The 15,703-nt window shown below is 33.4% G+C and overlaps 1 protein-coding gene across 6 annotated transcripts in view; it reads left to right on the top strand.

Annotated features, from left to right (window-relative positions):
* gapvd1 (GTPase activating protein and VPS9 domains 1) overlaps positions 1-15,703 on the top strand; it is a 75,252-nt gene that overhangs the window by 14,181 nt on the left and 45,368 nt on the right. For all 6 annotated transcript variants that reach the window (XM_056463286.1, XM_056463285.1, XM_056463284.1 and 3 more), the window contains exons 2-6: positions 4,274-4,478; positions 9,069-9,336; positions 10,704-11,279; positions 12,789-12,875; positions 13,689-13,823. In XM_056463286.1, the coding sequence (XP_056319261.1) occupies positions 4,294-4,478; positions 9,069-9,336; positions 10,704-11,279; positions 12,789-12,875; positions 13,689-13,823 (1,251 nt within the window). In that variant the 5' untranslated portion in view covers positions 4,274-4,293. The remainder of the gene's footprint in view (positions 1-4,273; positions 4,479-9,068; positions 9,337-10,703; positions 11,280-12,788; positions 12,876-13,688; positions 13,824-15,703) is intronic.

Raw genomic sequence — 15,703 nt, 5'->3', positions numbered from 1 at the left:
TTTATGTTTTAGCAAAAATTTGACATTTATCAAAACATTTAAATTTTTTAAATTTGGCTCCGAATAACTTTCTTCTGATTACTCCATATTATAGGCTCATTCACAGTGCTTGTTATATGATATTGACTGTATCACTAATGCAGATCAATGATAAAGAGAGGTTTTCAAGCAATTAAACAATAAAAATGGGGTAAAGCTTTTATTGATTAATCTGATTTAAAATTTTTACATAAATGTATATGCTACATTGAGTTGTAGTGGAACATTAATACGGTTGAAGTCAGAATTATTAGCCCTCGTGATAAATATGAATTCTTTTGTATTTTTCCCCAATTTCTGTTTAACGACATTATTATTATTTTTTTTTCAACACATTTCTAAACATAATAGTTTTAATAACTCATTTCTAATAACTGATTTATTTTATCTTTGCCATGATGACAGTAAATAATATTTTACTAGATATTTTTCAAGACGCTAGTATTCAATGTAAAGGTCAATTTAAAGGCATAACTAGATTAATTAGATATGTTACGGTATTTAGGCAAGTTATTGTATAAAGATGTTTTTTTTTGTAGCCAATCGAAAGAAAAGTATCTGCTTATAGGGGCTAATATTGACCTTAAAATGGTAAAAAAAAAAAAGAAACCAATTTTATTCTAGCTAAAATAAGACTTACTCCAGAAGAAAAAATGTTATCGGAAGTACTGCGAAAATGTCTTTAATCCGTTAAATATCATTTGGGAAATATATATATATATATATATATATATATATATATATATATATATAAAAAGAGTAACTATTGTAGGCATGAGCTGATATAAGATTATGGCGGTGTGATAACCTTGCATAAAAATATAACTGTTTCAGTGATTCAGTGTTTACTGCTGTGTAATACATCTTTTTTACATGGGTATAAAAACAACAACTTTTCCCCCCTTTGGTTATCGCCCCATGCCTAAACTATTGCACAGGAGGGCTAATAATTTTGCCCTCAACTGTATATTGCAATACAGTATATTTTACGTGCATTTAAGGGGCTTTCCATGTATGTACAATCACTTTTGTGTTTAATTTGATGAAGACACCAAAATGGAATCACTTGTGTTTGAACCATTGATTATTCAATATAATATAATTTAAATTTAGTATTTCAGTGCCATTAGCATTGGTCCCTAAATACTAGGTCACCCAGGAGCGCATTGGATGCTCCATCTCTTTACATTTTTCAAAATCATTTGCTAAGCTTGTGTTGAAAGACAGAATTTGACGTGGTGTTTAGACTGACAGTCATTATGTTAGTGCATGATTTAACAGTGGATTACTGCTGCATAATCCTTAAGACTCAGAGATCTTTTGTAAACCGATAGAATCATTTTGATTAAAGAAAACATCTGTTGTTTTTTTTTCACACAAAACCAATAAGCAGAAATGATGCATTTCAAGCCTTCCTTCTTTTTATGACCATTTCATGGGGTTAAAGCCAATATTTGCCATTGCTGTGTGCTGACTCTGGGTTAGAAAGGTGAAGTAATTAAAAAAAAAAAAAGACTTTATGTCCTTTGGACCTTATAAACTTCATGTAATTTTCTTCTGCTGTACGTCTGTGTTTATAGTCTCGTTAGTTCCCTGTACGAAAAGTGCTTTATTCTCTCCCCTCTCAGAGGAAATAGTGCAGTCTTCCTGTTTAGGCATAAGATTATTTGTCTTACACTGTTGGATTTGTGCTATTCAGCAGCTCTGTTTATTGACCTTATCTGTAGTGGTTTTACTTGTAATGGGCTTCATTAGCTTTTATGCTACTGAGGCACTGGTGTACTATTGAGATATCCAGCTGTTATAATTGCTTGTGCTACTGAATCCATGTTGTTAAATTCATACCAATGCTTTGGATGACACTACACTTCAGAAGGAACTAAACTTACTGTCAGATAAAAACTACTGCTTGCTTTATTGTCGTGTCCTGTGTGGAATGGCAGGTCGAGCACAACAACACAAGTGTTTTTTGACACTAATGTTGCTAAAAAAACAAAAAGTGTGTAATGTGGTGGAGACTAAAAAATAAATAAACAAACAAAAACATTTTAGAATCTGGCCCACAATGGCTTGCAGATGAAAGTTTACGCACCATCACACAGGCATTTGCCATGTTTCATTATGCTTTTATGAAGAAATCTTATTTTATGAGCAATCTGCAAGCTAAACAGAAATGAGATGTCATGTTTTGGAGGTTACGGAAAGCCAGGTTTGATGTGTTATGATATATTTTTGTGTTGAACAACAGGAAAGTGACATGTAGCTGACTACAACACCTGAACGAGACACTCCGCTTCCTTTTTTTTTTAATTTCAACTAATTAATTATGTTATCTTATTCAGCTGAAATCTGTTGTGTTTGGATCAGTATTTATTCTTGCTGAACATCACTGATACTTCAGTATATCAGTTTCTTATGTGGTAGGTGGTGTGACGATTGTAAATCTCATCATGTTTATGTATTACTTAAAGTAAAAATACTATGTATACACCATAATAGATTTAAGATTTTGGCATTATAGATCTATAACAGCTAATTCTGCTTATAGTTGAAGCTGAAAATGATAGTTCATATGGACAATCAGCTATTGTTATTAACAGTTTAGTAATATCATCTCCTAACTGAAAACTACTTTATCTTATTTTCTTTATTTGTGAGTTATGTGTGTAAACTTAAAGATGCCATGGATCAACCATTCTACAAAACTTTTTTTTGTTGTTGTGAAAATTGTGTGGAATTTTTATTTTGTGAAATTTTTTTATAAACTAATTTTGAGAGGATCACGTGCTTATGATTGACCACAGCTAGTCCTGCATTAGCTAACACATGATTTATCAGTGATAACTCACTAGAAATAACCAGAGTTTCTTACCTTACTTATCTTCGTTTTGAAGAATCCCCTCTTCCACCCATACTCCTCCGTTTTCCTTGCTAAGGCGGCACGGCAGCCCAGTGGTTAGCAATGTTGCCTCACAGCAAGAATGTCACTGGTTCAAGCCCTTACCTGGCCAGTCGATGTTTCTGTGCTGAGTTTATATGTTCTCCCTGTGCTTTTGTGGGTTTTCTCTGGGTTCTGTTTTTTTTTTTTTTTTTTTTTTTTCCTACGGTCCAAAGACATGCAACATAGGTGAATAGACCAAACCAAATTGGCACCATAGATGAGCTTCTAATCAGCAGTATTTCTCTCTATATACAATTCCTAATTTACCATTAGCCATAAATAAGCAGGGGAGTTCTTGAGATCTACCTGAGCTCAAACTCCCCTCTCGCCCTACAAAAAGGAAGGAGTCCCGGGCTCGAGGATCTTGTGAGCTCAGGTCTCTCTCCCGGGACTGCATGCCAAACAAGCTTTATGATCAGCTAAGTGTGAACTTTTTTACATTTAGTCATTTAGCAGATGCTTTTGTCCAAAGTGACTTACAATTGAGGAGATATTTAGCGATTAAACAAGAAGAGGCAATCCACACAAGAAGTGCTAGTTATTCAAAGTAACTTGTTTGTGCTCAGAGAATGAAGTGCTTTTTTGATCTCCAGGACCGTTGAACTGGAAAAATCTGGTAACTGAAAAAATCCTAGAGAGAGAATTTGTTACTTTGCTATAGTTTCTTTTTAGACCATTTTCATTTTTGTTATTGAAAACAAGTTAAGGCATGTCTGTGTGACGCTGTGGTGTTTCCTTTCAGAAAAATCTGTATTTCAGTGACTCGTTTGAATTGGTGATTCAGTTATCCATTTATGAAAACAGCTGGTGTATCAGAAATTGCATACTAAGTTTTTACTGTGTTTGAATTTAAATGTTCTTTTATAACAATAACGATAACAATAAAAGTATTAATATTAACAACAACAATAATAATAATAATGATAATAATAAAATATGAATACTGAAAATAATAATACATTTTATTTATGCTTAAAAGTTCTACATTGAATGCAAACAAAAATAAAAATAAATGACAAACTTTCATAAAATAACAGTAATAAATTACAATGCAATAGTCAGTAATAAACCATAAACACAATTACAAATAACATAAAACAATCACAGTAAAGATACACTTTCTCTGTGGAGCGAATTAATTGAGACTAGTTTTCCTGTCTCTTCATGTGACATTCAATATAAAGCAGTATATAAATTCTATATAAATCAGTATCTGTCTTCCTTAGCTGAAATAATGCTGCTGTTTTACTATTGCAGTGTCGTTAACGTGCTTGTTTTTCGTTCCATCTGCAGCGCGTCGGCTGAGCTAAACGATGGTGAAGCCAGACATTCACACTCTGGCCCACCACCTGAAGCAGGAGCGTCTCTATGTGGCGTCAGAGAAGCAGCTCATCCAGCGGCTCAACAACGAGGTGCTAAAGACAGCAGAAAGGCTCTACCGTGCAGCCTGGATCGCCAAACAACAGAGAATAAACCTCGACCGCCTCATTCTCACCAGGTGACTGCAGATCAAACCTGTAAAACCAGGAGACTCTCTTCTTATTTCATGACTCATTAAATGTGTTCCTTACTCTGTCCCTGTTTGTACTTGGCATTAAGATGTGTGTTTGTTGATCCAATCACAAGTGGACAATGCTAAGTACAAGTGCAAAATGTTTTGACCACTTTCGACCACTTCCAGAGGTGGTCAGTATACATTAGATCGGATTGCTCTAGCAGTGTGAATGCATGAGTGTGGTTGAATCCATTCAAACAGCCACTAAACGTCACCTTCTCTCCACCCGTTAAGCTCATTGATAAACTCAGCTACTGGAGAGAATCATTTAAACTGTCATTGACAATCTTAGGTTTTGTATTAGAAGCAAAGACAAATGTATAAAGTAGTACAATCTCTCAAACACTTTTTTTTCCCAAAAGATATAGGGTGAAATATGGCTATTTAATTCTCTGCAAACAGCAGATCTAATGCAGAACTTGTGAATCAGTGTTTATCATAAGAAAAATGTATTTTGTGTCTTTAATGTGCTTTTAATTATTTTATTTAAAGCAACATTCAGAAATATAAGTTTAATCCTCAAATCCTTTGGATATTTGCATGATCTGTTTACGATATTGGAACAATCTGGCATTGCGATATTCATTTTCCTTTCGGCTTAGTCTCTTTATTAATTTGGGGTCGCCAAAGAGGAATGCTCTTCCAGCTGCAACCGATCACTGGGAAACATCCATACACTCATTCACACACATGCACTACGGACAAAAGGACTTGTAGGTGAAATCCGGAAGAAAACTACACGAACGTGTGGAGAACATGCAAATTTCACACAGATATGCCAACTGACCCAGCCGAGGCTCGTACCTTCTTGCTGTGAGGTGACAGCATTACCTACTGCGCCACCGCGTCACCCGACATTGCGATATTTTGATTTTAAAATAAAAATATTTTTTAATCCATTCAATTGAACCAGATAGTTAATAACTTTGTTTGGAAACAATTTATTGATATGGAATGGATGGAAACTGTAGTAGGAGATTAAATCATGCATAAAATATAATAAACAAATTGCAAGCATTGATAAACACAATAGAGCAAAGATAAATAAACTAGATATCTGCGGAATCTAGAAGTTTACATGTAGAAAAAAATAAATTGAATAATAAAATGTAAAATAAATCATCATAAAAATAACTCAATAAAACAAATCTTTATTAAAGTTACAAATGCTTTAAACTCTCCTGAAAAGCTCAAACATATGCATATAATAAACCTGCTCCATTATTGTAAAACTGCAGGCATTCCACAAATACAACACAATCTCACGCAGTTCATAACTTTTTGATTTAGTGGCTAATTCGTATGAATTCTTAAGATCTCATTCATACAATTCAGTACGATTTGCTCATCCCACAATGACGGTTGGGTTTAGAGGCGGGGTTGGGTGCCACACCACCTTTTTAAAATTGTTAAAATTAAAATCATACATTTTCGTACAACTGAACACCTACAAATTAGCCACTACACTGACAAAACGTACATTTACATGTACAAGTTACATTTCCTTGTGAGATCTGGCTGACCTGAGAAATCTCATGTTTCCTAATCTGTGGTGCTGGTCAGCTATAATGTTCTGAAATATTTACTATAAAAACAACAGCATATGAACATTTTAAAATTGTAAAACAGAGTAAAGTGTCTAGGCAGGAATTGATCAGAAATAAAAGAAATTATGTATGTCTTTCTTGTGTGGTCCTTGTGTGTAAAATAATTTCAGTTAAAGACACCTAGTAAAATTGCTTTCGATTAACTAAAACATTTGTTACATATTACAGCATGAATGCAGGTTTAATCCGTAAAACAGAAACGTGTCTAGGCCTAATAGGAGTTGATCAGAAATAAAATAATCATGTAGCTATAGTTTCATAAGTCAACGAATAAACTATTTATAAAGCATTTTCAGTTGTTCTGGGAGATTACTTTGAATAAGATTTTTATCAATTTGAAAATTGCGCTAGCTTTCATAGTGATATAGATCAGAGAAATCCAATACTCGCCTACAGATCCTCCCTGAAGAGAAGTTGTGAAAGTTAACAGTTAAATGTCAGGTTTGAGTGGTAACATGTCTCTTTTGTTTACTTGTGATTAGATTAACGAAAATGCATCTTAATACCAGTGCAAACTAGTCCTCTGAGATCACATTGTGGATTATCTTAGTGGTAGTGGCTGAGGAAAGAGCAGAACGAGTTTTCTGGCCTGGCAAGTTCAGACATCTGATTGACTACTGCTTGCTTTTATGTCTTGCATCATTTTAGACTTGGGAAATATATTACTCACCCTTTCTTTTTTCTTTTTAATGAATATAAGTTGAGTTGTTGTTCTAGTTTTGAGTTGCTGGGCTGTAGGTTTGTGCTGTAATCAATGATAATACCATAATTGTTGTTGTTTTAATAAGGTGTGAACTGACAGTTTGTCACTCTTTTTTTTGTTGTTGTTGTTTTTCATAGTGTGCCAGTATGATCATATTTTTGATAGGGATTTTGTACTACAAATCAGCAAACTATATGGTTAATAATGAGTGAGTTACACTTTAGACTTAATTTTCTATTTTTCCAAACAATCGAGTTCCAAACAAAGTCAGAGCTGAAGATTTTATAGCTTAAAATGAACAGTGAGTGATCAGTCTTTCTTTTCATTGCTTAATTTGTCCATGAAACTGTTGTTTTTATAAATTCACTTCAAAGAATAAGTCACTGGCTACATTTACGTGGACATCAGTAATCTAATTATTTACCTTAATCTGAATAAGACAATAATATGATTAAGGTATTTTCATGAGTTGCGTTTTGAATGTTCCTTTCATGAGCCCTTTTTACATATTAGAGCACATTGTTCGATTAACATCATTGTACCACGCTATCCACACTTCCTCTGGAGTTTCATGTAATTTTGGGTGTTTAATTTTTAATTTGTCGACTTGAACTGCAGTTTGGCACTTTCACTTTCAGTAAGGAACATTTTATTCATGCCCCTGTGACAATCGAGATATTGGATGAGAGTATGAACTGCTGGAAGAGTTTTCTTTTAATGAAATTTGATAATGCACGACGTACAGGCAAGAAAACTCTGCGTTTCACGATGCAGGTGTCTGTTCTTTAACTGACTCAGTAGGTACAAAGAACAGCCCTGTGTATATAGACTATCCTGTCGCAAAATGCAAAATCCTACACAACGATATTAGTTTGATTGAAGGTGTTTACATGTCTGTACTGCACATCGATGATGCGACTAAAATCGGCATACTCCACCCCCCCGATTTCACAAACAAGGTTTAAGGCTAGTCAAGATTAAATTGCATGTTTGAGCTGTCTCAACTTAAAATAACTTGCAGTGAGATGTCTTAAAATACATCAGTGTCATTTTTTTTTTCTCAAGGGGCACACCAGTAATATATTTTTCTAAGGCCATTTATTATAAATGTGGCTTAAATAGCCTAATTTAACTAAGGCCTAGTCCTGGTTTTATCTAAGCTCTGTTTGTGAAACTGGGCCCACATGTCTTAGTTTAATTTTGACTTTAGTTAGATTAAAATTGCGGTTTACATGGTAGACTCTTAATCAGATTATTAGTGTCCAAGTAAACATACTCCCTCATTAAAACAATAACTTGTTACCTAATGGCGGTTTTAATATCATAATCTACAAAAATACTGCCCTACACTAGTTTCTGTAAATTAGTTTTCAGCATTTAAAGGTCCTATGAAATTGAAAAAGTTTTTTTGATGTTAGTATCAGTATTGTTAGTTTCTAGGATATCTATAAGCAAGTGTGCTCAAACAATGACAAAATTTGCATTTAGAAGATGTAAAACCGATATAAACATGTAAGGCTTGTAGTTTGTCACTTCCTAAATGGATCAATATTTTTGTGTTTTTCCACGTCACCTCATAGTTCAGTTTCTCATAAAAAATCTTGACAAATCAAATGGTCTTTAGTATCTGACATGCCCCGCCCCCTTCAAGACACTTTACATTTAATGAGCTTGAGCTCAACCACTCTCACTGGCAGAACGGTGATGAAGAAAAATGCTATTGGCTGTTTTATAAAAGGGGAGGAGCTACACTGTCCAACCCTCTCTTTGTTTTTAATTCGAGATTCTCAAACATTGATTGAAAATGCACATTTCGAAGCAATTCAAGGGACTTTTCAGATGTTTTATAAGCTGAACATTTTAAGGTTAAGTTAAATTAAAGCTAAGAGTTTTGTGCTTTATTTTTATACTTTTATACCTGATAAATTATATTACAGATTGTCAAGTACTTCTAAAATGTGTTCATAAGCATGCCAATGGGGAGGACATGTACTATAATGCGACATGCTGTATAATCTTTAAAACTCCAGTAGTTGCTAGAAAGTAGTAAACTTTCAAAATTCAAGAAGGTCCCTTTTAATATTGAATGATTTAAGAAATCAGCAAATATTATCTAGATATTTCTTTATGTCCACAGCATTTTCACCTTCACACCAATGCATTTCCGGGTTAATCACACTTATCTGGGATTCAGTCCTCTGAATGTATCTCTTTTCTTTCCAGTGCCGAGGCCTCTCCTGCGGAATGCTGCCAGCATGCCAAGTTTCTGGAGGACACACAGTTTGTGGATGGTTATAAAACACTGGGCTTTCAGGAGAGCATCTACGGGGAGTTCCTGAGCCGATTGAGAGAGAACCCGCGATTGGTGGCATCCTGTCTGGTGGCAGGAGAGAGACTCAATAATGAGCACACACAGGGGGTCATACACACAGTCTTCACCTCGCTCTATGGAAACTGCATCATGCAGGAGGATGAAAGCTACCTGCTGCAGGTAAAGGACATGTGTTGAGCATTCACACATGCTCTATTGCAGACTTCGGTTATAGCTAGTTGGTTATTTGAGTTACTGTCCAGTCTGACCATTCTCCTTTGACCACTAGCATTGGTTATTTTTTCTTTTTCGGATCATTCTCTGCACGCTGTAGATCAGCAGTTTCTGAAGTGATTCGGAATTAGTCCCAACAACTTCGCCATGTTTAAAGTCAGCTAAATGTTTTTTTTTCCCCTTCTTCTGATGCTTTACGGATGTTTCTGATAATCGTTTTGCTTTGATGTTTTGATCAAGAAAATATTCTTTTTTTATTATTAAAACTAGAGCTGTGCATTATGGGCAAAAGAAATCTATCACTATTTTCTTGAACAATATTGCGATTTTGACACACACACACACACACACACACACACACACACACACACACACACACACACACAGATGTTTTACAGTGTGAATCTGAAACATATTTCCAAAGGAAAACAATTAGATCTTTAAGACCTGTAACATGTCTCTAAAACAGACATAAGGCAAAAAAAATAAAACACCTAGTAAAGGTGTAACAAATTGTCTACTGTGTGCGCGTGTGCGTGTGTGTGTGCTTGCGCACCATCAAACTCAAGTAAGGCTCCAATGTTCTGCTTCACCGCATATCAGAAGTAGTTCTGTGTACTTCATGTTAACAGATTTTTTTTTTTGAGAGCAAAGCGCATTAAAAATAATGAAGGAAGCAAGACGCGCATGCTTTCTGTGCAATTTTAGAAGTGATATGTGACTGGCAAGTCTCATAAATTAACTGGTTCAGTGATAGATCAGCCTTCCTGTATCCAAAGTAATCCCACACCTTAGATGTTGACTTTGTTAGAGCACCAAGTCCTCCTATGCTGAACTTATCATCCCTGTTTGTCATTAAGCTCAGTCTCCTGCTCTCGTGCTCCGTTTAGATGTGCTGCTGTATGATTGATTCAAATAGCATCCTGCGGGAGTGCACACAAAAATCATGCTGTAAGGGGATTTAGAAATTGTGCATGTTTAAATCGCGATTTTAATACAATTTCAATGAATTGCAGAGATATTATTAAAACAATTGCTTAAGGTTCTTGTGAAAGCAGTGATACCTTTTTCAGATTTTATTGTGTGAAAAGTCTAACAATTGAACATTTGTTTAAAATATAAGTACTTTATGATATAAATATCTTTACAATAATGTAATTAATTTAAAAGTGTTCTTGATTAATAAAAGTATTAATTTCTTTGGTATACTAAGAATTGCAAGTGCATGGTGTATAAATATATTTAATTTAGATCATATTAAACACCTTTCCAATAGGGTTTCTGTTTAATTTTTGCTGTCCTACTCTCATCAGGTGCTGCGTTATTTGGTAGAGTTTGAGCTAAAGGAAAATGACAACCCTCGTCGGCTGTTACGGCGAGGCACGTGTGCCTTCAGCATCCTCTTCAAACTCTTCTCTGAGGGCCTGTATTCAGCGAAACTTTTCCTCACCGCTACTCTCCACGAGCCCATCATGCAGCTTCTGGTGGAGGACGAGGACCATCTAGAGACAGATCCAGCCAAACTGATAGAGCGCTTTACCCCAGCCCAGCAGGAGCGCCTGTTTGGGGAAAAAGGCACAGACGAGTACCGCAGAAAGGTTCAAGCAGCAGTGGAGGAAAATGAAGCCAAGCTGGTGGCTCTTGTAAACACCTTTATCGGCTACTTGAAGCAAAACACCTACTGCTTCCCACAAAGCCTGCGCTGGATTGTGTCTCAGATGTATAAGACGCTGGCACGAGTGGAGAGGTTGGAGGTCGGGGAGGTGAAGACGATGTGCACAGACTTACTGCTCACCTGCTTCATCTGTCCAGCCATCGTCAACCCTGAACAGTATGGCATCATCTCAGACGCACCCATCAATGAGGTGGCACGCTTCAACCTAATGCAGGTAGAGGATGAGGCTGTAGTATTATTATTATCAATTATATTACAAATTATTGCAAAGATTGAGATAAAATGTATCCAACATAAAGGTTTGTATTTATATAATATAAGTAGTGTGTTTACTGTGTATTCATTATGTAAGTAAACGCATGCATGCATATATTTTAGTAAATGTTTATTTATTATATAAAATAGATATATATAAGATACAAATGAACTATTATAAATACATTTTAATATCTATGTAATACTTTTGTTTTAACTCCGAGTGTGTAGTTCTTATATGTAATAAATTTTAACATTAACTTTTATTTGGGATGTGATTAGTCGTGATTCATCTTTGTCCAGCACTAAAAAGAACTGTAGTGAATGTCCAAGTTTTAATGGCATTTGTGAAATATTTATTTAAAAATGAAATGCTGTTGTAACAAAAGGTTCTGAATGGGTAACTTGAGGTAGACATATAATTTGTAACTATGCATTAATTGTATTTAATTTAAAGTCACTCAAACACATTTAGTAACATGGTACATGGAGGTCTATATACAGAATATAGACATAGAATGTCATAATTGTTGTTTCACAGATCTGCAGTCCAATGTGTTCATATGTCACTCACTTTGCAAATAACAAAAGCATATATTGTGTCCAAATGCCTCTACTTGATAGTTAAAGCTGGTCAGAAAGCAGTTAGAATTCACATTAAAAAAGAAACAAAATGTTCATTTATTTCATAAGAGGTGATGTAGTTTAGAGAATCCGTAAGTCTACGTTTTCTGAACATCAGCACATTTATCATAGCGGTTTACCTAGACACATGTTGATGTTCAATGATTCAATATATCATGATAATAAACATTAAATATATTGATATCGTGGCCAGTTTTTTTTATTACTTATTTTTATTACAATTTTTAAGGTGCTTTTTTTTCCACAATATTCAGATTATTGTATTTCAGTGGTTGTTCGTCACGTCACCAGATGCTTGAATACTTAATAGGCAATTTATTTTCCAACATTTACCATTAATTACCATTTAACATTTTCACCATTTTACATTCTGTTACTATTATTTAGTTAATGCCTAATAAAGCTTTATAGTCAAGTCATAATCATTTTATTAAATGGAGTTAATAATTAATAAAATTCAGTTTTTTTTATTATGGCTATTTGCCATTGTTAATTTTAATGCATTAATATTTACTAATAAGATTTTAGTGTAACCATATGTACTTTATCATCCTTTTACAACTAGTTTAAAGCAGTATTTGCTCTGAACATGTTAATACAATAACGCAATACATCAACTATTTTTGGGGTTTTGTTATGTTAAAGTAATCTTAGATCAACATTGTGATCTATCGTATACTAGGATAAAACCTTCCGCAATTTATCACAAGAAACTTCAACAAACAAAGCTAATATTGAGCGAGCTTCATTTTAGACATAATATTGTCCATTTTTTTTTTGTTCTGCTCAGCATCACACACTAAACTGTAATCTGGTGTTTTAGGTGGGGCAGTTGTTGCAGCAGTTGGCAATGTCTGACGCAGATGATGGAGATCCTCGACGTAAAAACAGTTTATTAAAGTTTGATAAGGTAAGATGCAATCCCAATTAAGCCTGCAATATTAATGTAATTTCATAAGATGATTTAAATAACTATGAATTCATAACATTTTATTGTTATAATTTTGTAGGGAGTGTGTTTATTATAAAGTATATCAAACTAATTATAATTAGAATAATATATATTTTTTAAATAGAACAAAAATAGAAATTAATAAATGGACAGTGCTTTATGGATATTCAAACAGCATTGAGGTAAAATGTAATATAACAATGTAATGTGATTTAAACAATGAATTCAAATATAAAATAACACTGTATTAACACTGTATAGTCTTCATTTTAATAAAAAATACAATTTATCACTGATTAAAAAAACTACAAATTGTATCATTTTTAGTGGCCAAATGCTATAAATTAGTTTGAAATTTTGCTAAGCCACATTATTTGTTTTTTCACTGTAGTCTTGATAAACTTTGCTTGTGTTCTGAACGGTTTCCTGGTTAATTATAATCACACCTTAATATTGCAGAATTGTATTGGCTATATCGATACTAAACAATATATTGTGCAGCCCTAATCCCAATATTGTGAGGCTTCCTTGTTTTTATATTCTGTAGCAAATTCTTAGTTGACACCAACTCCATTGGAATGATATGATTCTCAATACTATTTGATCACACAATTTAATACATCACTGAACATATGCTGACTTATTTTTTTAAAGCAAAATATCATATTTCTTCAAATGACAGTGTGTATTGCAATACATTGATTAAAGATTGAAATACTTCAAATGGTGTATATTGTGGATCGGCTCTAGTTTTTTTTGTTTTTTTTTCAGATGTGTGTTGCCGCCTTTTTGGACGTGGTCATTGATGGAAGGGCTGTCGAGACTCCACCAATGTCGTCAATGAATTTACTGGAGGGCCTCACACGGACTGTGGTTTACATGACTCATAATCAGCTTTTAGCTCTGGTATGTAATAAAGAAAAAGACACGCATGGAAGGAAGTTAATGTCAGCTGAATTTTATGATTACGTCATCAAAAGTACAAGTGAGCTCACTGTTGCCTTTCGCAAGGTTGAGTGAAATAACAGGCCTGTAAAATATTGTGTGGGGTTTTTGTAAGAATTTGCACTATGACTTGATACATGAGTACTCCTTTGCAGTTTCACATCCTTCTTTTGGCAAAATGTTAGGGCTTCAAGAAATAGATTGAATGTTTCTGGAACAGTTCTCTTAAGATGAGGCTTTTTTGTTTTAGCTTAGTTGACAAATGTTCTGAACATAAAATTGACGATATTGTACCTGCAGTTCATATGATTCTGTAAAATATAAAGATTTTCATCTTTATGCAATGTCAAGTATGAATAAATAAACAATTTAATGTACATATATTTAAATGAATTGTTATAAATCAAAACAGATAAATGTAAAAAAAAATATATATATATATAAATTTGAAAATAAATAAGTGGAAATAAATAAAGTGGAAATATATTTGTGTATATAAATGTAAAAAAACCTTTTATTTATTTATTAATTTATTCATACTTGTCTTTTTGCATTTATTTGTAATAAATAAATAAATAAATAAATAAATGTAATTATTTATTTATACATTTCTAATTTAGTCTGACTTGTGCATGTGAATTGGCACACAAGGCCATTAACACAAAGTCTGATTGCACAATTGCAGTTTTTTTTTTTTTTTTTGCTTGGAGATAAATTGAAACTGAAATACATGAGCAGCGGTATACTATTACCAAACATCCAATTCCTGTAAGTGCTGTTAATTATGATATTTAGATGAATATGTAATTATGTGGTTCATGCATTTTTGAGAACTGAGAAAACCAGAAAACCCCTACCAGATATTGACGATATCCTCAATGCAGTCTCCTAGTTGTTCCTAAAACTCCATCTAGGGTCGACAGGGCCTTTTGTCATTATGCTCCTAAACTCTTGGACTGTTTGTCTGTAAAGTTCTTTGAGAAAGTAACTTTAAAAAGGTGCTATATAAAATAAATGTATTATATATTAATAAAGAAACTAAGCCGAAAAGAAAATGAATGAATCAAACCATTCTTTAAACAAAATACATTGCATCATGGTCAAAATAGAGTGGGATCAATCGTAAGCTTATTATTTTATTTTATTTTTTCCCCACCCCATTGCCATCTATTACTTTAACTTATTTCTTCTTTTACTTATCTTTGTCCATGAGACATTTTTCATCCTTTTGGCATATTTTGCATATTATATGGGTAATTTTCCATTTTATAACAGACCCAAAACATATATAGCATTGCAAACAGTCATTAACTGAAATGTCATCATACCTTTCTAATTATGTTCTTTTTTTTACAATTACCTCTGTTCATCAACATATTCCTTTAATGATGTATTTAAAAAAAAACTTTTTTATTAATATTTCGTATTTTTACAATCATCTCTATTACTTGATATATTCCTTTAATAATATATTTTTATACATCTTTGTAAATTGATTAATATTTTGACATTGTTTGAGAATCTGTTCCAGATTATTCCATGATTTCACATCACATATACACAATTTTTTAAAAGTTGTCCTTGTTTTCAACCTCCTAAGATTTTGTTCTTCTCTCAGATTATTTCCCTTTTGTCTTTCTTCAAATTTTTTTTTATGCATTTCAGAAGAAATTTTTTCCTAGCTTTAAACCTAAATTATGCCATTTTAAATTGAACTAAATCATTAAACTTAAGTATCTTCAATTAAGAAAGATTTTTTTATCGTTCTAATTACCTCTGTATTGTGCGTAAGGATCGTAAAATTAAGCCGCTTTTCCACTATCGTACCGAACTGTTCTTAG

The sequence above is a fragment of the Danio aesculapii genome, chromosome 8 (assembly GCF_903798145.1).
Source record: "Danio aesculapii chromosome 8, fDanAes4.1, whole genome shotgun sequence".
Classification (NCBI taxonomy): Eukaryota; Metazoa; Chordata; class Actinopteri; order Cypriniformes; family Danionidae; genus Danio; species Danio aesculapii.
The sequence above is the reverse complement of the archived record's forward strand: the minus strand, read 5'-3'. Positions and strand labels throughout refer to the sequence as shown.